The 23,880-nt window shown below is 40.2% G+C and overlaps 1 protein-coding gene across 5 annotated transcripts in view; it reads left to right on the top strand.

Moving 5' to 3' along the window:
* LOC143022079 (mRNA-capping enzyme-like) overlaps positions 1-23,880 on the top strand; it is a 268,589-nt gene that overhangs the window by 168,077 nt on the left and 76,632 nt on the right. For 4 of the 5 annotated variants that reach the window (XM_076180040.1, XM_076180036.1, XM_076180037.1 and 1 more), the window contains exons 8-9: positions 3,651-3,769; positions 5,020-5,148. In XM_076180040.1, the coding sequence (XP_076036155.1) occupies positions 3,651-3,769; positions 5,020-5,148 (248 nt within the window). The remainder of the gene's footprint in view (positions 1-3,650; positions 3,770-5,019; positions 5,149-23,880) is intronic. The other variant, XM_076180038.1, reaches the window with a different exon arrangement.

Raw genomic sequence — 23,880 nt, 5'->3', positions numbered from 1 at the left:
TGCTGATTATTACTCCAAGGTCTCTTTCTGAGGTGAGAAGGAGAGCAGGGGTGGAAAGGGAGTTGGGAGATAGGGTTGATGAAAGAGTATTGGGATGGATTGGACACATGGAAAGAATGAGTGAAGAAAGACTAATAAAAGAGGTGTAGAAGGAGTGAACATGAGGGGTCAACCTAGGATGAAATGGATGGATGTGGTAAAAGTGGCTTTGGGAAAGAGGGGACTCTCTTGAGGAAGGACAGAAGACAGAAGATAGGGGTGAATGGAGAATGGTTGTGTATGGATAATGCTGTGATGCATGAGGTGGAGTGGGTGGGCGATAGGGAGGTGAGGGAGTATGTATGAGAAATAAATTGATGCAGCCCTAAGGGATTTCTCCCCATCTTCTCCTTTTCTGCATGAGGGGACAGAGAGGAGGGTCACCAATTTAATGAAGCAGCTTTGCTGTGGATTTGCTGTGTCTTACGACACTGCTTCTGACCCAGGGCAGTGGGCAAGATGCAGGGATGACCCATCATCCAGGAGGTGCCAAGTTAAGAGGGAGGGGAAGAGGGTAGAGGGGAGTGGAGTATGTTGGGGATGGAATGGGTGGGAGTGGTTTATGCCTTTGTTTTTTCGCTACCTCCCTTATAAGCGGAGAAAAGCCTTTGGTATATATATATCCCAAACACCCTGTATATTAATTCTATATTGTTTCTTTTGTCATAATTGGAGAAAGAATACCGTTAGAAGCTGAGAGAAGTTTGGGAGGTAGTAAAAAATGAAAATGAAACAGGAGTAAAAGAATTTATATATATCAAGAGGAAGTGATGGTGCACAAAGATGGTATATGTGATGAGGATGGTAGGAAACAGAAGTAGAGACTGCAGATGGTTGAATAAAGAAGTAAAGATGGTGGTGAAAGAAAAGAAATAAGCTTATGAGGATTGAAACAGACATAACAATAACAATAAGTGGTTAACCAGTTTCAATGTAGGATGACATTGCAGAGTAAGCCAAGATATATCCATATCTCAGGAATAGAAAAAAATATATAAAATACTCCAGGGTGCACTGTTCTCACATATGATAATCAATCGCTTTATAAGTGATTTCCCAACCCTAGAACCAGAATTTAACATCAATATATTTTCATATATAAATCTCACATACCAAAATGCTTCTTCCCCTTCACAAGGGTGGTAGCCAGTCAAGGCATGTACCCACCACCCATCCCATACCCTTCCAGAGCTCTTTGCTTTCTATTTCAAAAAATCTCCAATTACCTTGTGGATGAAGGCCTGTCCTCATCCCTCACCCACTCCCTGGTTCAGAGGCAATTCAGCAAGCCAGAGTACATCCACAGCAGGGCATAAAAGCCAAAGTTGGTTTACCCCCACTGCTTCATTGACATTGCAACCCTCCCTTCTTGTCCCCTCATGAGCATATAGAGAAGTCAAGGAGAAATATCTTTGAGCCATGTCAGTTTATCATCGATTCACAACAATTCTCCACTCTTGCCTTCTCCTTCCTAGGCTCAACAGACATTTGTCTTTTACCTAAGGCTTCACCCAATCCATTCATCCCACCTCTACCTTTTTTTTTTTTTTTTCCAAGTATTCATTCTTTCCTTATACCTAAACCATTCCAATATTCATTTATCAACCCTTTCTGTGAGCTCCCTCTCCAACCCTGCTCTCTACCTCACCTCTTCATTTCTCATTCTGTTTGTCCTTGTAACCACCATACTTATCAAACATTTCATCTCAAACACATTGAAATTTCTCCTTTCTGCCTCCCTTACATTCCAAATCTACCCCCATACAGTCTTATAGGCACAATCACTCCTTCATACAATCTTCACTTTGCCTCATCCGTAGATACCCATTGCTCATGACACTTTTCATTCCCCCATGACATTTACTTGCATCCTTCACTGTACAGCTTATCTCTAGCACCATTCCTTTCCTTACTCCATGTGCCCCTAATACTTAAAAATATCCACTTCTTCAGGAGTCTTGCCATTAAGAATTACCTCCAACCCACTGCTTCCCTCACCCCTTGTACATCTCAACACCTTTTAACCACATTTACTTTTATCTTTTTATCACATATCTTCACATGCTACATCATTAGCTACCCCAAGATCCTCCTCTAGTCCAACCACAAGTGCATTGTCATCAAACAACTAGCTCAACTCCCATTTCCCTCCACTCTCACTACCCATCTCCTATCCTCTGCCCATCACCTTTACATTTACCTCCTGTATTGCCCCCATCCATCTACACATTGAACAGCCATGGTGACAATTACACCTTCACTTCAAACCACTCACCCACTGTTCTGGGAGTTGTATGGGGGAGAGTGTAAAGAGTGACTTTCTACCCTATTTCAGAGTCCAGGTGCTAGCCACAACTAACTGAACATGACAAAATAACTACCCCAGCAACATAAAACTCAAACAACTGTTATGCCATTTTACCTGCAGTACACAACCTCTTCACTACGGGCCAAAATCTCGCGGGCAGCATTAGCTGCCAGACGTACGATGTGTCGTAATAATACTCGCATCATAAAATATAGTCACCGCATATATCGATCGTTCTCTCTTTCACCCGTGAATTTTGATAACCATAGAAAATGTAATGAAGACAGTTTAGAGAGTATGTCATTACACAGGGGCAACTACAATAAATATAATCAAGACGCCGATATGGCAGCCTCGCATATCCACTTGCTCCTCATGCCGCCTACGTATGCGGCACCGTATGGAAGGGGTTAAAGCTTCGAACTGAACTACATTGCACTGCCTCTGCAGGAAGTTTATTCCATTCATTAACTACATGGTTGGCAAATTGTTTCTGCTCACTTCCAAATTAAGTCTATTTCCGGACAGTTTGAGACCATAGCTTCTTGTCTGATTCTCATTCAGTGTGAAAATTTTGATCACTTTTGGTGTCAATTCTTAAAGACCTGTATCAAGTCACTTCTAAGTCTACACTTTAGGGAAAACAGATTCATATGTTTTAGTAGATTTTCGTATGATTTATTTTTGATATTTTAAATAAGTTTTGTGGTTCGCCGTTGTATTTTTCCAATCTGTCAATGTCTTTAATGAGATTCGGTGACCATGCGGAAACAGCATATTCCAAATGTGGACAAACTTACGATTTATATAGCTTGTTAATGAGTGATGGACTTTTGAAGCAAAAGATCGTGCAATCAGTCCTAGATCTTGTTTGCTTTCTCAGAGGCTATACACTGCTTGGATGATTTGAGATTGTTCTGATAATTATGTTGAGATCTTTTTCACTATCCACTTTTGTTAATGAATTTCCAAATAACTTGTAATCATACTTCCTGTTATTTTTACCTATGTGCATTACCTTGCATTTACTTGTATTAGATTTGATTAGCCACTTTTCAGACCATTGCTGTAATTTATCTAAATCTTCTTGAATATCTAATTGGTTTAAGTGATCTGAATGAATACAGAAATTAATTCAGACCTGTGCCTCATGATTGAATCTGGAAATTAAATCAGAGTTCTTCATTACCTAACCTAATCACTTGAGTGGATACTACATTGAAGTGTAATTATTTTTTTGTGTGTACCGTGGTAGTCAATTGTTTTACATTTCTCATGGCTCATTGTACTAATTCTTGTATAGATGGACGAAGTGAGGTCTACTTTGCTGACCGAGACAACAGTATCTTCCAAGTTCCAGAGGTGGAATTCCGCCAGAAGCGGAATCTTCAACTTCATATGTCTGACACATTGTTAGATGGGGTAAGCTATGTTTTTGCACTGCTTCTATACTTGTCCTTATGCATTTACATACTTGATGGGTATAGAGTGGGAAAAGTGAAAGTAAATGTGGATAAAAGTAAGGTGATGAGGAAGGTTGAGAGTAGCAGTAAGTCAGAGAGAGGCTAGAGGAAATGGATAAATTTGAAGTATTTCAGATCACATGTAGAATGAAATGGAGGAGTAGGGCTAGAGGTTAATTACAGAATAAAGAAGTAAGTAAATGTCTTGGATTGAAAAGTGTCATGAGAAGTAGGTGTCTAGGGATGGAGGCAAAGAGAAGACTATATGAAGGAGTGATTGTGACTATGGCACTTTATGGGGCAAACTTGAAATGTAAGGAAGACAGAAAGGAGAAATGAGGAGGTGAGACAGAAAGTGATACTTGAAAGGGAGCTCACACATAGGGTTGATAAAAAAATACTGGAATAGTTAAGGCATATGGAAGGAATGAGTTAAGAAAGACAAAGAAAAAGAGTGTGGAAGGCAGAGGTGGGTGGAGTGAACTTGAGGGGAAGACCAAGAATGACATGGATGGGGTAAAAGGGGCCTTGTGTAAAAGGGGAATGTCTGTTGAGCAAGGAAGGAAGAGGGCAGGGGATAGGTTGTGAATGGATGATAAAGTGACATGGCCTGAAGGTATTTCCCCTTGTCTTCTCTATTTACTTGTGAGGGGATGAGGAGGGAGGGTCCAATGTAAATGAAGTGTGATAGACCAGTTTTGGCTTCATTAAACAACCTCTTCACAAGTGATCCCACAGTAGATGCAGAGCATAATACCCAAGTGCTCACCTATGCAAATGACCTACTAGTAATGACCTATCATATCTTAGTATTTGTTTTATTGGGGCACATTCATATGTGCTATACTATACTGTATATTGAGTATTTTGAGGGAGTGAAGGGAAATTTACCTGATAACATGATGAAACTAACTCATAGAATGTTGCAATCCAGTTATCATGAGTTAACAAGGTTTTACTGTATATAAACCATATTTTTAGGCATATAAGGTACACAGGCACATAAGATACACCCTGATATTGGCATGTTATTGCATTTGAAAATTTGGCAGAATTGTGGTGTTAGTAGAATATTAGTTTCTAATTTAGGCTTGAGATAAAAATAAAACCAGAGTTAGTTTTGTCTGTAAGGAATTTTGATGACTTTTTTTTTTTTCCTTCCCCCCCCCCCCCCTTTTTTTTTTTTTTTTTTTTTTTTTTTTTTCCTAGGAAATGGTGATTGACAAAGACCCTAACACAGGGCAGAAGTTTCCACGTTACCTCATATATGATGCGGTCCGGATTCAGGGAAGGGAAGTCTCCCATGACTCATTTCCATTGCGGTTTGAGAGAATCAAGGTGAATCATATAGTGATTAGTTTTGTCTCCCTCCTCTTTTTATTGATTATTAAACAGATGGCAGGTGCCAAGATAGGAGGGAGGGAGGAGGGTGGAGGGGAGTGGAATATATGGGAAATGAAATGGGTGGGAGTGATTTCTATGCCTTCGTTTTGGCTACCCCCCGTGCAAGGGGAAAAAAGCCTTTGGTATATGTATGTATGTATGTATTAAACAGATGGCACTTTGAATGAATTTTTGAGGTAAGAGCCCTACTATTAAGTAAAAGTGTTGAGTTAGAAGTGAGACCCTAATATTTTTTCTTCATATTCTCATTTTCTTATCTACAGTGAATCTTTGTAGATCCAAGATCTAAATCTAAAGGCTGAAGGTACAAGAGGCCTTTTTTTCCCATACAGAAAGCAAGCAAAGGACTCATTCAAAGAGGGAAAAAAAAAAATATATACATATATATATATGTATAACCCTAACTACACACAAGGGATAGCCCCCACCCCCAAAAAAGAAATTATATATATATATACTGTATATATATATATACACCCACTCCTCGTTTAACGACCTACTCGGTTAACGACAACTTGGAGTAACGACGGGCTTTATGACAGACCAATATTCGTTTAACGTAAATCTCCCAAAGTTACGACGTCGTGTACGATAATTAAGTTGGCTAAGGCAAATTTGTATGATGTTATAAATGAACTTGTACGGTGGATATTAGCTGTGAGGTAAAGTGTTCTGAAGCTTAGGTCTACATTACCATCCTGCAAGCTGCGAAAACTGCCTGGGGTACAATATATACTGGTAGTGGTAAATTTTTAGTTTCAACCAAGGGCGCAATATAGCAATAGAAAATTAATTATTAATTTTGTAAATTATAATGTATCAACGTAATATGCAATTTTGTGAGCGGAAATAAAAAAAAAGGTGCTAAAACAAATTTCGTAAGTAACGAAGTCATGTCGGACGAATGGTACACCATGTTTGTTATGATGGATGCCGATGTCGAAGAAATGAAAGGATGATAAATTCGTCTAACCTAACCTGTGTTTGATAAATCATTACCTGCAAATTAAATGTCATCCGGCTCGTCCTCGTCATCGTTGTCGTGAGAGACGTTAGCAGACGACAAGATGGCGTCCCGATCCTATGCTACCGACTTCGTTCATTAGCATATTTTCTTGTAGCATGGTATTTTTTACTTTCATTTCCGCCCACAAAATTGCATATTACGTTGATACATTTTAATTTACAAAATTAATAATTAATTTTCTATTGCTATATTGTGCCCATGGTTGAAACTAAAAAAATACCCCGGATTTGGTCATATACGGTAATTTCAGGGACCTAACCACCGTAAATAAACAGTAAATAAAGCTTTAATCTACTGTGTAAAGTAGGGAAAATACACGTAAATAAAGATACAGGTATTGCTGGACATTGTACATACAGTACATGTACGTATATGTATACACTTTCGCTTAACGACCAATTCGGGTAACGACGGTGCGCTGGTCCCAATTGTCATCGTTAAACGAGGAGTGGTTGTATATATATATACCAAGGAGTCCGAATCTTACAAGGGAGGTTGCCAAAGTCAAAAGGCATAATTCAACTCCTACTCATTTCATTCCCACCCACTCCACTACCATTCACCACCCCTCCCTCCCTCTTTTCTTGGTTTCCATTTATTAATTTATTAAGATAAATTAATAGATACATACACTAATGGCTTTTTCCCTCCTTATAAGGGAGGTAGCCAAAGTCAATAGGCTAAAGTCCACTCCCACCCATTTCATCCCCACACACTCCACTCCCATTCACCATCCCTTCCTCCCTCCTTCCATGGCTCCTCCTAGACTGGGTCATCCCTACACCTTGTCGACCACCCTGGGTCAGAAGCAATGCAACAGGGCCACTATTTAATTGATGACCCCTACTCTCCATCCCCTCATACAGAAAAGGAAAAGATGGGGGAGAAATCCCTTCAGACTGCATCAAAATATTGTTCACACATAACAACTCGCTAACCCCCCCCCCAACTTTGTCATTGCTTTTTGTATTCTTTCTTAGTTCTTAATATATTTTTTTAGTACTGGGTATCCATAGTGTTGTTGCATTCTCTAGTTTTGGTCTTATTATTGTAACTCAGTGATTCTTAACCAGGGGGGCGTGGATCATTTCCAGGGGGGGCGCAAGCTTTTGGGTGAAAAGTATAAGTTTTTTCAGTCAGTGATTACTTTTACAACAGCATGGGCCAGTACTATAAGCATAAGCATATGAATTATTACAGAATTCTTTCTTACTAATGAACCGTTAGAGTGAGACCCGTTTAGGCAGAGCGTTTCTTCCGAGGTTGTCTTCGTCGGTTGAATCGTACGATGACGTCATGATAAGACGGAAGCTGATTGGCTAGTAAATTCTCGCGCGATGCTATCAATGTGTGGGACGGTGTGACTGAGACAATTGCATTTCACCAGTCGTTGTGTGATTATTGCTTATTGTTGTGTTGGCCTCATTTGTTCTACATATTTACATAGATACAAAAGATCAAGTATTTTGCAATGAGTGCTAGGAAACGGAAGTACATTGAAGATTACATTCGATTTGGATTTGTGTCTCTCCAAAGGGGTGACACCGAGGTTCCACAGTGTGTGATGTGTTACAAGACTCTGAGCAATGATGGAACGCCACTTGAGGACATCACATCCTGCTTTAGTTGACAAGCCGAAGGCATTCTTTGAAACTAAAAAAGACACCTTGAAGCAAGCTAAACTGGACGACAGTGGGTCATTTCGGCAGCAATCTTCAAAGGTTGTTGAGGCTTCCTATGAGATAGCTATGTTGATTGCAAAGAGCAAGAAGAGTCATAACATTGGAGAGTCTCTCATAAAACCAAGTATATTATGTGCAGCAGAACTCGTTTTGGGGAAAGATAGTGCAAATAAGCTTTCCCAGATTTCTTTGTCAAATGATACAGTCAAGAAAAGGATAGATTAATTATCTCAAGATATCAAAGTTCAGACTCTCGACCAAGTAAGAGCCTCCCCTGTTTTTGCCATCCAGTGTGATGAAACGACTGATGTCGCTCAGTGTTCTCAGCTTCTGATGTATGCTCGTTTTGTATCAGACAATAATATAAAAGAGGAAATTATGTTCTGTCACCCGATGGAAAGTTTCACAACAGCAGAAGCTATTTTTGATGTTATATCAGATTTTTTCCAGGAAAATCAGCTTTCTTGGGAGTCACTGGTAGGAGTGTGTACTAATGGAGCACCAGCCATGCGTGGTTTACGGTCTGGGTTTGTCACAAAGGTGAAAGAAAGAAATCCTTCCGTAATGAGTACACACTGCATACTTCATCGGGAAGCCTTAGCATCCAGAACTTTGCCTGTTGAAGTGATGGACGTCTTGAATGTGGCTATCAAGATTGTCAATTTTGTCAAAGCTGGAGCCTTGAACAGTCGTCTTTTTAAACTGCTGTGTAAGGATATGGAATCCGAACATGAAGCCTTGCTTTTTCACATGAACGTGCGATGGTTGTCAAAAGGAAATATGCTTGGAAGGCTTTATGAGTTACGAGAAGTAGAAATATTTCTAGATTCACAGCAGAAAGTAGACCTTTATGAAAAATTTCAGTATGAAGGCTTTCATGCAACCTTAGCCTACCTAGTGGATATTTTTGAGGCATTGAATGCTGTGAACCTCAAACTACAAGGAAAAAACAACAATATCCTCGTGCACCATGACACCATTCATACCTTCATGGCCAATCTCGATCTTTGGAAATGTCGAGTTCTACAGGGAAATGTAGCCAGTTTTAGAAACTTAGATACGGCTCTCGCTGACAGTAACCTCGACTGAGTTAAAAGAGCAAATAATTACTCATCTAAGTGACTTGAAATCGGAATTCGTTAGATACTTCCCAGATATAGACGACAAGCGTGAAGCATGGAAATTCATCAGGAATCCATTTCAATGTGAAGTAGCTGAAGAAGTCCAAGAAGAGTTCCTAGAGTTGAAGATCGACTCCACAGCTAAAGAAGACTTCAAATATATGGATTTGGAGACTTTCTGGGTCAAATACCTTCATGTTTACCCTTTGACCTTACACCAGGCTCTTCGGATTCTAACAATGTTTGGATCCACATATATGTGTGAAACGGCATTTTCCACGCTCATTTCTATCAAGACTAAGTACAGAAACTGCCTCAACGTTGAAGGCGACTTGCGTTGTGCACTCTCGAGCATTCGACCGCGTATTCTAGATCTGGTAGCTAAGAAGTAGTGCCAAATATCTCATTAATCATGTACCTATTCGAAAGTGTCAAATATCAAATTATTGCAATTTATACTTGATAAATGGACTAAAAAGACATTGCCGTTTCTATTCTATTTTTAAATTAGAGAATAATATTTACCTATATATGCAAGGGGGCGTGAAAAAAATAGTAGTTCGTAGGGGGGCTGGTAATGAAAAGGTTAAGAACCACTGTTGTAACTAATATTTTTTTTATGTTATTGGTATGTTCGTCTGGTGTCATTTCTTTGCTGATTATTACTCCAAGGCCTCTTTCCGAGTTCACTTCTTTTTACTGCTTCACCAATTTTATAATATCTTGATATTCTATTTTTACTTTTTCCAAATTCCAAATTGGGAGATAGGGTTGATGAAAGAGTATTTGGATGGTTTGGAGACATGGAAAGAATGAGTGAAGAAAGATTAGTACAAGAGGTGTGGAAGGCAGAGGTGGAAGGAGTCAACATGAGGGGGCATCCTAGGATGAGATGGATGGATGGGGTAAAAGGGGCATTGGGAAAGAGAGGAATGTCTGTTGAGGAAGGATGGGAGAGGACAGAAGACGGGTGAATGGAGAAAGGTTGTGTATGGATGATGCTGTGATGCATGAGGGGGAGTGGATAGGGGATGGGGGTGAGGGAGTATGTATGAGATATAAATTGATGCAGCCCGAAGGGATTTCTTCCCATCTTCTTTTCTACATGAGGGGACAGGGAGGGGGGGTTGCCAAATAAATGAAGCGACGCTGCTTAGGACCCAGGGCAGTGGATAAGATGTAGGGATTACCCATCATCAGGGGAAAAAATACTTCTTCTTTTTTTTCCACCAGAGCCATTTTTTTAATTACCAGAGCCATTTTTTATACTTCCAGAGCCATGTTTTTGCAGGTTCTATTGGAAGGCTAACTCATTATTCATGTGCATGAAAAATATATATATTTTTTTTTAAACAAATCAGCCTTTAATTTTGGGGGGAGGGGGATGGGTGGGGGAAGAATAAGATACATACAAATTTACAGGTTATTATTGTAATGTATTGATACAAACATGCCAAATTAGTTAATGGATTTCATACATACATACATATACCAAGGCTTTTTCCCCCTTCCAAGGGAGGTAGCCAAAAAGGGAAAGGCATAAAAGCACTCCCACCCATTTCATCCCCAAATACACTCCACACCCCTCCCACCCTTCCTCTCATCTGAGCACCTCCTGGATGACGGGTCATCCCTGCACCCCGCCCACCACCCTGGGTCAGAAGCAGTGTCGCAAGACACAGTACATCCACAGCAAGGCCGCTTCATTTAATCGGCGACCCCCCCTCTCCGTCCCCCTATTCTCTTTCTGATTGGGGGAATTCCCTGTGGTGGGGGAAAAGAATACTGCCACCAAGTTTTCCCACTTGGATCGTAAGAGGCGAGAAGAAAGGGACGGGGAGAGGGACTAGGCATCCTTCTCCCTGTAGCCCCAAGGGGCAACTTCCTAAATCGAAAAGTTAATGGATTTCAATATGATGCAAATTACTGAGTTACCTTTTTAAGTTGTTTAAGATCCACTTGCAGAGTTTTGTAGAATAAAATTAGTAGTTTCTGACTTTCTGCTGTTCTGCATAGTACTATGCAGGTCTTCTATGGTAGCAGTACAAGGTCACTATGTAATTTTCATTACTTGATATTAATCTAGTTATAGCAACCTAATAGGTTAAACCTGTTTATATGATTATTTGATTAATCCATTAGCATGTAATTTTCAACTTCTCATTCTCAGTGCTCAGTTTACACTAGCTCTCTTAATCAGTTTTACTCACTCTTTAACTCTTGCACTTTGAATTTTTGATGATTTGATCTAGTTACTGTTATTTAGTCAATGGTGCATTTTACATGTAGTCAGTGCATTGATTGGGCAGCTAGCTGCATGCAACCAATGAACTTCCCTGCACAGAGGTACCATGCAATTCGCAACTAGCGACATTATGTAGCACGATGGTCGTGTAAAGTCTAGTCAACATGTACTAGTATATGTGCACATGCGTTGCGTTTATGATATCGATTGATAATGCAATGATTGATCACGGGTAAGTTGTGTATGCTCTGATCCTTTCATCAATGGTGATGGGATTCGGGGATTGCCAAATGATGGATAATGCATGAAAACATTGAATCTTGCCGCGGGAGCGATTTTTTTGTGGGGGATCGCTCCCGCCATTGGATTTGTGAGAGCGACATTAGAACTTTCCGAAGCGAAATCGCGTGTCGCTCCCGTGTATTTTTTTCGCTGCCCGTCATCCAGGAGGTGCTAAGATAAGAGGGAGGGAAGAGGGTAGAGGGGATGGAATAGGTGGGAGTAGTTCCTATGCCTTTTTCTTGTGGCTACCTTCCATGTAAGGGGGAAAAAGCCTTTGGTATATGTATGTATTAACCACTTCACTACGGGACTTAAATCTCGCGGGCAACAGCCAATACCAGCCGTACGACGTGTCGTAATAATACATAAAATATAGTCACGGCTTATATCGATCGTTCTCTCTTTCACCCGTGAATTTTGAAAACCACAGAAAATGGGATTAAGAGCAGATTAGGGAGAATGTAAAAACACAGGGGCGACTACAATAAATATAATCAAGACGCCGATATGGCAGCGTCGCGAATCCACTTGCTCCTCATGACGCCTACGTGTGCGGCACCGTATGGAAGACTAACATCATGGACCAGCAGCACCTCCAAGTATCTACATAGTGATTTTACATTCAAGGTTATCAAAGACTTCAAATATGTTGGTTCCACTGTCCCCAGTAATCTCTCCCAGAATACTGAACTCAGTAAGTGGCTTGGCAAAGTAGCAACAGTCATGGCCTGCCTATCATAGAGGGTCTGGAATAATCACATAACTCCCTTAACACAAAGATGTAAGTGCACCAAGCTCATATGCTCAGCATACTGCTCTATGGCAGCTAGACATGGACCATTTCCCACCAAGGATGCAGGCTTAACATCCACATGCACAGCCTCAGGAGGATTCAGGGCATCACATGGCAAAACCATGTACCAAACAAGAATGTTCTCAACCAGGCAGGCATCTCCAGCATGTCTGCACTCCTGACTCAGCACCAACTGCAGTGGCTTGGCCATGTCAGATAAATGGATGATGGGTGAATCCCCAAGGGCATCATGTATGATGAACTCATCACAGGTTCCAGACCTGCAGGAACATCTTTAAACAAGACATGAGGGCAGGCGACATTAATCCAGCAAACTGGGAGGTAGTAGCTGAAGATCACAACAGCTGGAGAAGTACTGTGAAAGCATATGTCCAGAGGAGCAAGGAAAAGAGAGAACAGCACTGGGAAGAGGGAAGAAGGCACAGATGGCAGAGGGAAGAATCCATACCCTCTGAGCCTGATGGAACCTTCAGTTGTGTCAAATGTAACATAGTCAGTCAATCCAGAATTGGATTGTACAGCCACAGCAGGTGCTGCAACTCAATGTAACTGATGAGTGTCAACAACAAATATTGAAATAACGGTGTAGCAAACTTACCTGACAGACACCAGTCACCCTTTGCAGTGACTGATGAACAGAAAATGTTTGTAATCAACCTGTTCAACCGTGTACTTTATAACAAAATTTCTAATATATTACAATACAATATTATACATACTGTAAGTAAACCTGTAAAAGCTAAAGTAAATTAAGTTACCATGGTATACTTGATACCATGTTATTTCCTGTAAAATAACTGGTGCCTAAGTGATGTTACTACAATAGTGTTTACACCAGCCAGGTACATTTGATATGTATTATAGGATGACATTCACAATATTTGGCTACTTTTATAAAAGAACTAGATAAATTTTAAATAAGCAAGATTGCAGAGTTATTGCATGCAAAATTTATTCATTGAGACAGTGAAAATGCTATTGAAACACTAGAAGAGCAGAGCCTGAAGGGGCTGCTGGGGGAGGTACAGCTCACCTGACCCACAAAGACATAGGATAGTCTCGTACAGCAAGTATAGCTTAAAATCTATTTTTAGATGGAAATCCTGGGTGTTGTACACAGTTTTCATATACACCATGATATATGGTATTATCTTTCAGAAAGTAAAATTATTGTTCTTTACTTACTCTTCTCTTTCAGTAAGTAAAATTAAATAACTAAGACTTAAAATGTATTTTCATAGTGTGACAGGTGTGTGGGTCTCTATACCAAGGGTTTTTTCCCCTTGTAAGGGAGGTACATACATGAATATATATGCCAAAGGTTTTTTCCCCCTTACAAGGGAGGTAGCCAAAAAACAAAGGCATAAAACAACTCCCACCCATTCCATCCCTATCACACTCCACTCCCCTCCACCCTCTTATCTTGGCACCTCCTGGGAGGTAGCCAAGTCAAAAGGCACACATTTCACTCCCACCCATTCCACTCCCATCCACCACCCTTTCCTCCTGCTCATCCTAATACCTTGTGGATGAAGGGTCATCCCTGTATCCTGCCTACTACCTTGGGTCAAAAGCAATGGAGCAAGACACAGTACCTCCACAGCAAGGCCCATTCACTTAATCAGCAAGCCCCTCCTCTCCATCTCCTCATTTGGAAAAAAAAAAGAAGACAGGGAGAAATCTCTTCAGATTTTGTAAAAAATATCATTCACACATAACCGCTCCTTACTCCTCCCATCCTATCTTTGCATTACAGTATCATCTGACGAGTTAACCTCTTCAGTACGGTTCAAAATATCGCGGGCAGCATTAGCAGCCAGACATACGATGTGTCGTAATAATACTCGCATCATAAAATATAGTCACCGCTTATATCGATCGTTCTCTCTTTCACCCGTGAATTTTGATAACCATAGAAAATGTGATGAAGACAGTTTAGAGAGTATGTCATTATGCAGGGGCAACTACAATAAATATAATCAAGACGCCGATATAGCAGCATCGCATATCCACTTGCTCCTCATACCGCCTACGTATGCGGCACCGTATGGAAGGGGTTAAACACCATATGAAGACGGAGCCTTTATTTGTACGACATTTCACTTATTATAGCTTTTTCGAGTACAAGTTGAGATACATATGCTTGAGATTAAATAAGAGGAATGGAGGGAACGGGGAAAGAAAGAAGTAGGGGGAAGGAAGAGGAGGAGGAGGAGGAGAAGGGGGATTGAATACTGGGAGAGGTTGAGAAGGCTGGCACAAACGTCTGCAGGCAAATTGCTCACAAAGGGTGGTTTAAAATTTTGTTGGCCATGGGTGTTAGAGGAATTATGTGGGGTGAGATGTTGAACATACTCCTATTTTGTTCAATAGTGTTCGTTCCTTGAATGATCACTGCATCCAAACACTTCCTACGGATCTTGTTGGGTTCTCATATCAGCAGCTCTGCATTCTTACAGTCCATCAGATGGTTTTCCCTGTTACTGTGTGTCACACATGCATTGGTGGTGACATCATGCCTGACATCGTAATGGTGTTCATGTATTCGTGTATTCAGGCTGCATGACGTTTCTCCGATGTAAACTTTATCACATCCCGAGCACAGAATATGATAATCACCAGCTTTGGTGCCTGGTGTTTGGTTGTATGTTCTCATCCTTGTGATGTCTTTTATCGTCCTGCTGGTTTGGCACACTACTTCCAAATTGGTGGACAGAAGACAAGGGTGAATGGAGAATGGTTGTATATGGATGATGTTGTGATGCATGAGGTGGAATGGGTGGGGGAGATGGGAGGTGAGGTAGTATGTGTGAGCAAAATTTGACGCAGCCTGAAGGGATTTCTGCCCGTCTTTTCCTTTTATGGAGAGGGGAGGTCACCGATTTAATGAAGCAGCCTTGCTGTGGATGTGCTGTGCCTTGCAACACTGCCTTTGACCCAGGGCAGTGGACAAGGTGCAGGGATGACCCATCATCCAGGAGGTGCTAAGATGGAAGGGAGGGTGGAGGGGAGTGGAGTGTATTTAGGGATGGAATGGGTGGGAATGATTTTATGCCTTTTTTTTGGCTACCTCCCTTGTAAGGTGGAAAAAGCCTTGTTATATATATATATATATATGTATATATAAAATTGATTAAAAATTATGGTAGGATTATTGTTGTAGAGCTTTTTATCTGCTTTATTTCTAAGGGTATTTTTGCCTTCCACAGAGAGTTGTAGTAGAATATCTCCATATGGCATTGATTGCATACTACTGGACATGACCATTGGATACACAGTGACTCAGTGGGTAAAAGAAAATATCAGATATAGCAGGGGTTCTCAGCCTTACTTGGCCCATTCACCCCTTTCACCATTTGTCAGAATGCCATTCCCCCCTTCCTTTCCAAGATTGTCTGTTTCAAAAGGTGCATTCTAAATAATATGCAAATATTACTAAAAATCCTTTTATTTTTTCCAAATTAGTATATATTTTTCCCAAATTAGTATAAATCCAGCCCAGGTGACAGGCCAGATAGGCCAAAACCTATAATTGCTTTCCTCACCCCGTAAGCTGACTGTGGTCACAAATCATCCCCAGAAATCCCAAAATTACCCCCTGGGGGAGAATTTCACCCCTAATGAGAACCCCTGAGATATAGAAATAACGAAGAACCATTGAGACTACATACATACATATACCAAGGCTTTTTCCCCCTTACTAGGGAGGTAGCCAGAAAGGAAAAGGCATAAAATCATTCCCACCCATTCCATCCCTGAAAACACTCCACACCCCTCCACCCTCCCTCCCATCTTAGCACCTCCTAGATGAAGGGTCATCCCTGCACCCTGTCCACTGCCCTGGGTCAGAAGCAGTGTCGCAAGACACAGCACATCCACAGCAAGGCCGCTTCATTAAATCGGCGACCCCCCCTCTCCGTCCCCCCATATAAAGGAGAGGACGGGGAGAAATCCCTTCGGGTTGCGTCAAAATTTTGCTCACACACACTACCTCACCACCTCATGCATCACAACATCTTCCATATACAACCATTCTCCATTCACCCGTCTTCTGTCCTCTCCCGTCCTTCCTCAACAGACATTCCCCTCTTCCCCAAAGCCCCCTTCACCCCATCCATCCATCTCATCCTAGGACGTCCCCTCATGTTCACTCCCTCCACATCTGCCTTCCATACCTCCTTTACTAGTCTTTCTTCACTCTTTCCATGTGTCCAAACCATCCTAATACTCTTTCATCAACCCTATCTCCCAACTCCCTTTCCACCCCTGTTCTCCTCCTCACCTCCTCATTTCTCACTCTATCTAGCCTAGTAACCCCCATCATACTTCTCAGACACCTCATCTCAAACACATTCAAGCTCTTTCTCTCTTCCTCTCTTATGTTCCATGTTTCTGCTCCATACAGTGCTGTTGGCACAATCACTCCTTCATACAGTCTCCTCTTAGCATCCATTCCCAAATGTCTATTCCTCATTACACTTTTTAATCCACCAAGGCATTTACTCACTTCTCTCAATCTACATTCTACCTCCACCTTGACTCCACCTTTTCCTGCCACATTTGCACCCAAATATCTAAAACTATCCACTTCCTCCAGTTGCTCTTCCTTAATGCTCACTTCCAGATTACTGCCACTTTCACCCCTTGTACATCTCATCACCTTACTTTTACCCACATTTATCTTCAGCTTTCTTCTATCACACACTCTCCCAAACTCTGTCACCAACTTCCTCAATCCCTCCTCCGATCCTGCCACAAGCGCAGTGTCGTCTGCAAACAACAGCTGGCTCACCTCCCACTTTTCTCCATTTTCTTTAACCATCTCCAATCCCTGACCCACTACCCTTGCATTTACCTCTCGCACTACCCCATCCATGTATAAGTTGAACAGCCAGGGTGACATAACGCATCCTTGAAGAAGTCCCACCTTTACCTCAAACCACTCACTCTCTCCATTTCTAATCTTGACACAAGCTCTACTACTCTCATAAAAACTCTTGACAGCTCCAAGAAGCTTTCCTCCTATCCCGTATATCCGCATAACCTCCCACAGTGCCTTTCTGTCTACCCTGTCGTAAGCCTTTTCCAGATCCATAGAGGCCCAAAAAACATCCTTCCCCTTTCCTATAGCTTTCTCACATATCTGTCTTACCACAAAAATCTGATCTACACAACCTCTACCTGTCCGAAATCCACACTAATCCTCTCAATCAAGATCCTCCCATAAACCCCTAGATTTAATATTTATGCCAGAGCGTGAAATTGTGGATAAAATGGAATACAAGACATCAATTATGAAGAATGACCACATACTACTTGAGCTCAAACTAAGAGAGGAAATATATTTGGGAAGAAACAAGAAACAGAAAAGGAAGACTGATGTATAACAAAACAGATTTTGGGAAACTCAGAAAATTCTTTCAAAAAGTGAGTTGGGAAAACTTCTTTAACCCATACAGCATCAGTGGCATATATCATATGCTGCAATTGTTTTATGGATTGAGCATCAGCAGCATATGTCGTATGCTGCAATTTCAAAAATTTGCCAAAAATGGGCATTACGTTGAGAGTGTAATGACCAAGTAGCCTATCCATTGGCTGTAAAAGGCACCTAAATTTTTTTTATTAACAAAACTGGTAACCCTGGCAGCAATTTTTTGGGGGTAACTTGGGGTATAAAATCAGCCTTTAGGACATAATTTAGGCGATTCTGGTGTATGAAACAAAGTATGAGGAGGTGAAGTTGTACTTTTGACATTTGACAGGCAGGTGCCATTTAGTACATATTCAGACTTCCAATTTTTGTAATAAATACTTAATACAAAATGTGGCTGGGCAATAATGGTGTGATGGATGCTTACTAAAACATTTACCAAAACAATAAGAAACACCATAATCACCTATCCTCCATGAAATTATAAAAAAAAAGATGCTGAAGAACCAATTTACCACAAAAACTTTTTATAAACACATTTTCCATAAGTGTCAGACTTTTATAGGCAACGTACATTGACTTGAAACATCATAAATGTCAAATTCCTTCACACTCAGAAATTCTAAAGAAGCTTCCCTGGAAAGATACAATCTCATTCAACCCACCAACTAGCCTCAATCCCCAACCTGATCATGGGTGGTGACTTCAATGCCAAGTCGTCGCCCTGGTATGTCGACAACCTTGACACAGACAGAGAGCTTGATATACAGACTCAGTTTGACTCTGACTATCATGAACAACACACATAATCATACACATATCCCACACCAAGCCCTCTACACTCCCTCCTCTCCTGATATCACCTTTTGTTCCCCCTGCCTAACCCCAACAACGTCATGGAGAGTGGTCGGAACCCTTGGTCCTGACCACCTTCCAATCATCATCACCACCAAAACAAGATGCACCCCAGTTGGCCACAGACACACATACACCAATTACAAGACAGCTAACTGGGAAGCTTTTACTGAAGAGACAGAACAACATTTTGAAACACTTAACAGTACACCAATCACAAACATATACAATGCTGTGCACACTTTTAATACAATCATACAAAACGCAGACAAGAGATACATCCCTAGAGGCAACAGAAAATCACACAACCCCAACTTCACACCAGAAATCCAAGGCCTCATCAGACAACAAGATGCACTTAAACACAATACCCCCACACCTATCCCTCAAAACATAGCAGACCAAATACAAACACTAAACACTGTGATTGCCAATAAAATACATGAACAAAAAACACAAAATTGACAAAATTTTATCAATACACTTGATCACAAAACAAACACCAGCAAATTGTACAAAACACTCAACAGCATTACACTATCCAACAGTAACACAACACGCTCTCACGCAGCAATAATCACAACAACAGACAATCTACCCTCGAACAGACAACAAGCAAACACATAAAACATTTTGCACAGACAAGCCATCTCACTTCTCACCCTGATGGCCGATGCACTATTCGATGTAAGAAAGACTTTCCCACAGACTCAGACTACACCCTTCATAGACAGTCAGACAAAACACATAATATATAATCTCAAGCACTCATCTGCCTGTGGCCTTGATAACATAAGTAACATCCACCTAAAACACATTGAACCACAAGGTATACATGCACTCACAAACATTGCAAACTATTCACACAACACTATACCCGACATCTGGAAGCATAGTAAAATAATCACCATTCCAAAACCAAACAAAGACCCAACAACCCCAACATCGCACCGCCCAATCACACTTCTCTGCACCCCCTCTAAAGTCATTGAACGCCTAATACTTAAACTTGTCACACCACATACTCCCCTTGCTGACTCACAACACGGTTTTAGGCCACTACACTCCACAAACACTCTTCTGACAAACCTCACACAAAGAATTTTAGATGGCATCAATTCAGATAGGCCCCACCACATAACACTTCTTATAACATTAGACATTAGTAAAGCCTTTGATTCTATCCCCCGCCACAATCTAACAAATAAAATATATAACACAGACATGCACAATAACACCAAAAGATGGCTGGCCAATTATCTGGCAGGTAGGAATGCTCATGTGTCATATAATGGGCCAATCATCGCACATTAGAAATATTAAGAATGGAGTACCACAGGGGTCTGTTCTATCCCCCACGCTCTTTAATCTATACATGCATAACGTACCCACACCAGATACCTCAGAAATACAAATCTCTTCCTATGCAGATGACATAACAATCACATGCACACATCGTAACACAGACAAAGCTGCAGAAATAATCCAGCCATACCTTGATACACTCAACACATGGTTCATCACAGACTCAAAATAGCTCCAACCAAATGTACAGCAACACTTCTCACCAACTGGACAAAAGAACACAACTACATACCTCAACTCTACATCAACAACACTCTTAATACCACACACAAACACACCGAAAATTCTTGGTATAATATACGATACATCCATGTCTTTCAAACAACACATCACAAACATAAAAAACAAATGCACACCTAGACTTAACGCACTTAAGTCAATCACTGGAACAACATTTGGACAAAATAAAGAAACTAATACAACAATATACAAACAATGCATACGCTCAGTGATGAATTATGTGAGTCCTGCACGGGCTCCTAATCTCAGTGAGACACACCACAACACCCTTCAAATCATACAAAACAAAGCCCTAAAAACAATTACAGGCTGCACAAATACAACACCTACAGACCATTTACACCATGAAACAAAAGTCCTCAAAGTCAAGGACCACCTCGACATTGTTAAAAGTTATGGGTATTATATAAACGCTTAGAAAAGTACTTAACTGTTTATTGTTCTTCATAGGCACAATGTACATGACACAACTAAGTTTATGTTCAGACAAAAATGTACACCTCAACCTCTCCACACCGTGGCTTCACTATGACTGACTTGTAGAAGCGTAATGTCTCCCTTAGCGTGGGAAATCTCTCAGGCCTAGCAACTGAACTTTCTTATACATACAAATTAAGTACAGATTATACAATAAATCAAATGACAAAATTCTTACTATACATTGCATTATACATTCAATCAAAAACAATACAAGATGCACAATAACAAATATTTATATTTCAACACTCCTTCTCAGATTGTATTGTTTTTGTAAATTCTATTCATTCACTTTTTGTTCAGTCATTCCCATACCTTTTCTAAATTTTTTAAACTTATCCACGGGGAGTGCCTTGGTTAATATATCAGCCAACATATTATCACTTGGACAATATTTCACACCAATGGTTTTGTTATTGATCAACTCTCGCACAAAATGAAACTTTATATCAATATGTTTAGTACGAGAATGATATTTCTGATTCTTCGCAAGGACTATAGCAGACTGATTATCCTCAAAGATAGTTATAGGACTTTGACAATCGTGTTTCAAGTCCGTTAGCAAAGATTTAAGCCAAACAGCTTCCTGTGCTGCACCAGATAGTGCTACATATTCTGCCTCAGCAGTTGAGAGTGCAACGCACGATTGCTTGTTTGAGCGCCAAGAAATCAGTCTACTAGTCCCGAGCCTGAAACAATAACCTGATGTGGATTTACGGTCAGATCTATCACCAGCCCAGTCAGCATCAGCAAAACCTACACATTCATTTACATCATCATTAGTATAGAGTAGTCCAACTGTAATGGTTCCTTTGAGGTATCTGAAGATCCTCTTAACTGCTGACCAATGCTGTTGATAAGGTTTATTACAGTACTTTGCAACATTACATACTGCATATGAAATGTCTGGTCTGGTTTTTGTGGACAAATATAACAAACTGCCAACTGCAGATTGATACTTAGTAGTATCAAAAAGATCTGATTCATCATAGTCTTTTAAAAGAACATTGCTTACATCACATGGAGTAGATACAGGCTTACAGTCACCAAAGCCAAACTTGTTAAGAACACTTTTAACAAATCCAGATTGACTGATGAATATTTTACCATTATTTTGTGCAATTTTTACACCTAAAAAGTACTTTAGTTCTCCTAAGTCCTTCATCAAGTAACGCTCACTCAACAAATTCTTAATCTCAGCAATAATATCAAAGGACTTACAAGCTAAAATGACATCATCAACATATATGGCAATTATACATAAATCATTATCATACATGCGAGTGTAAACACATGAATCACTAGGACTTTGTTCAAAATGCAAGTCTCTAATAAATGTATCTAAGTTATCATTCCAACATTTAGGACCTTGTTTGAGGCCATAGATGGCCTTGTTTAGTTTGCATACTAACTCTTCTTTTCCAGGTTCATGAAAAGATTCGGGTTGAGTTAAGTAAATCTCTTCACGCAGTTCTCCATTGAGAAATGCAGAAGATACATCCATCTGATGGATCTTTAATCCTTCGCGAGCAGCTAATGATAAGATGGTACGTATTGACTCAAACCTAACCACGGGACTGAAGGTCTCATCATAGTCAATACCATGTCTTTGTGAAAAACCTTGAGCAACTAAGCGAGCTTTGTAAGAGGAAACTGAGCCATCAGGTCCAATTTTCCTTTTAAAAACCCACTTCGATTTGACGGGAGTTCGTCCTTCCGGCAACTCTGTCAAATCCCAAACATCATTAGAAGAAAGAGCTGTTATTTCACTCTGCATAGCTGCCTTCCAAAGAGATTTTTCAGGTCCATTCAAAGCATCCTCAACACTTTGTGGTTCACCAAGTGATGGTGCATCACAAATATTAACCCATTCACCAAGACGTTCTGGTGGACGTCTATCTCTATTGGACCGCCTAACATGCATTTCAGGAGCTTCATTTCCATTTTTCTCATCTTTATCTACAGGAATGGAAATATCAACTTTTTCAACTGAAACAGAATCCACATTAGCACACTCCTTCTCAAGAAAATACATTTGAGATTCATTGAAAATTACATCCCTGCTGTAAATTATTTTCTTACTAGTTACATCATACAATCTGTAACCTTTAGTAGTAGATCCATATCCTAACATAACACAACGCTTAGATTTAGAATCTAATTTAGATCTTTCATCTTTAGGTACATGAACATATGATACACATCCAAAAATTCTTAAATGTTCAACATTGGGTTTTCTGCCATTAAGAGCTTCATAAGGTGTCATGTCTGTTAGAGCAGCTGTTGGACACCTATTTCTAATATAGACTGCTGTACTTAGAGCTTCAGCCCAAAAAGACTTAGGTAAGTTTGAATCTGATAGCATTGCTCTTACGGTTTCAACCAGGGTACGATTTTTCCTTTCTGCAACACCATTCTGTTCAGGAGTTTTAGGTACAATAGTTTCATGACGTATTCCCTCCTTCTTAAGATAATTTTGGAACTCATTGGAGGTATACTCTCCCCCATTATCTGATCTCACAATTTTGATTTTAGCATCATATTGTTTCTCAACCAATGTCTTCCACTCTACAAATTTGTTGAAAACATCACTCTTATTTGTCAAAATGCACACCCATGTATACCTAGAAGCATCATCTATGAAGGTCAGAAAGTAATTACCATTACCCAAAGAACTAGGGTTAAGCTTCCCACATACATCAGTATGTATTAATTCAAACAATTTTCTATTTCCGTCCTTCAGTGATGATCGAAATGGTTGTCTATGATTCTTACCATCAACACAGCTTTCACAAAAAATAGAGTCACTTCTAAGAGAACTGTTGACACCATTTATCAAATCTTTCCTAACTAATTTACAAAGATTATCAATGCCAAGGTGGCCTAACCTGCGATGCCATAACATCTCTTTTGACTGTGCAACAAGTGCAGAATTGGAGACAGAGTCAAGTGTCGTTGCAGCTGCAATATCACTTACACATTCTAGAAAATACAAATTCCCTACTAAATTTGCAACAGCCAACAACTCATTTTCTTGGTTGAAAATTTCACATTTACCTCCATGGAAATTTACATTTATATGATTTTTGACCATTTTAGGTACTGACATCAAATTATAAGTTAA

This window comes from Oratosquilla oratoria, chromosome 43 (genome assembly GCF_046742065.1).
Source record: "Oratosquilla oratoria isolate Oo_2021 chromosome 43, ASM4674206v1, whole genome shotgun sequence".
Taxonomy (NCBI): domain Eukaryota; kingdom Metazoa; phylum Arthropoda; class Malacostraca; order Stomatopoda; family Squillidae; genus Oratosquilla; species Oratosquilla oratoria.
The sequence above is the reverse complement of the archived record's forward strand: the minus strand, read 5'-3'. Positions and strand labels throughout refer to the sequence as shown.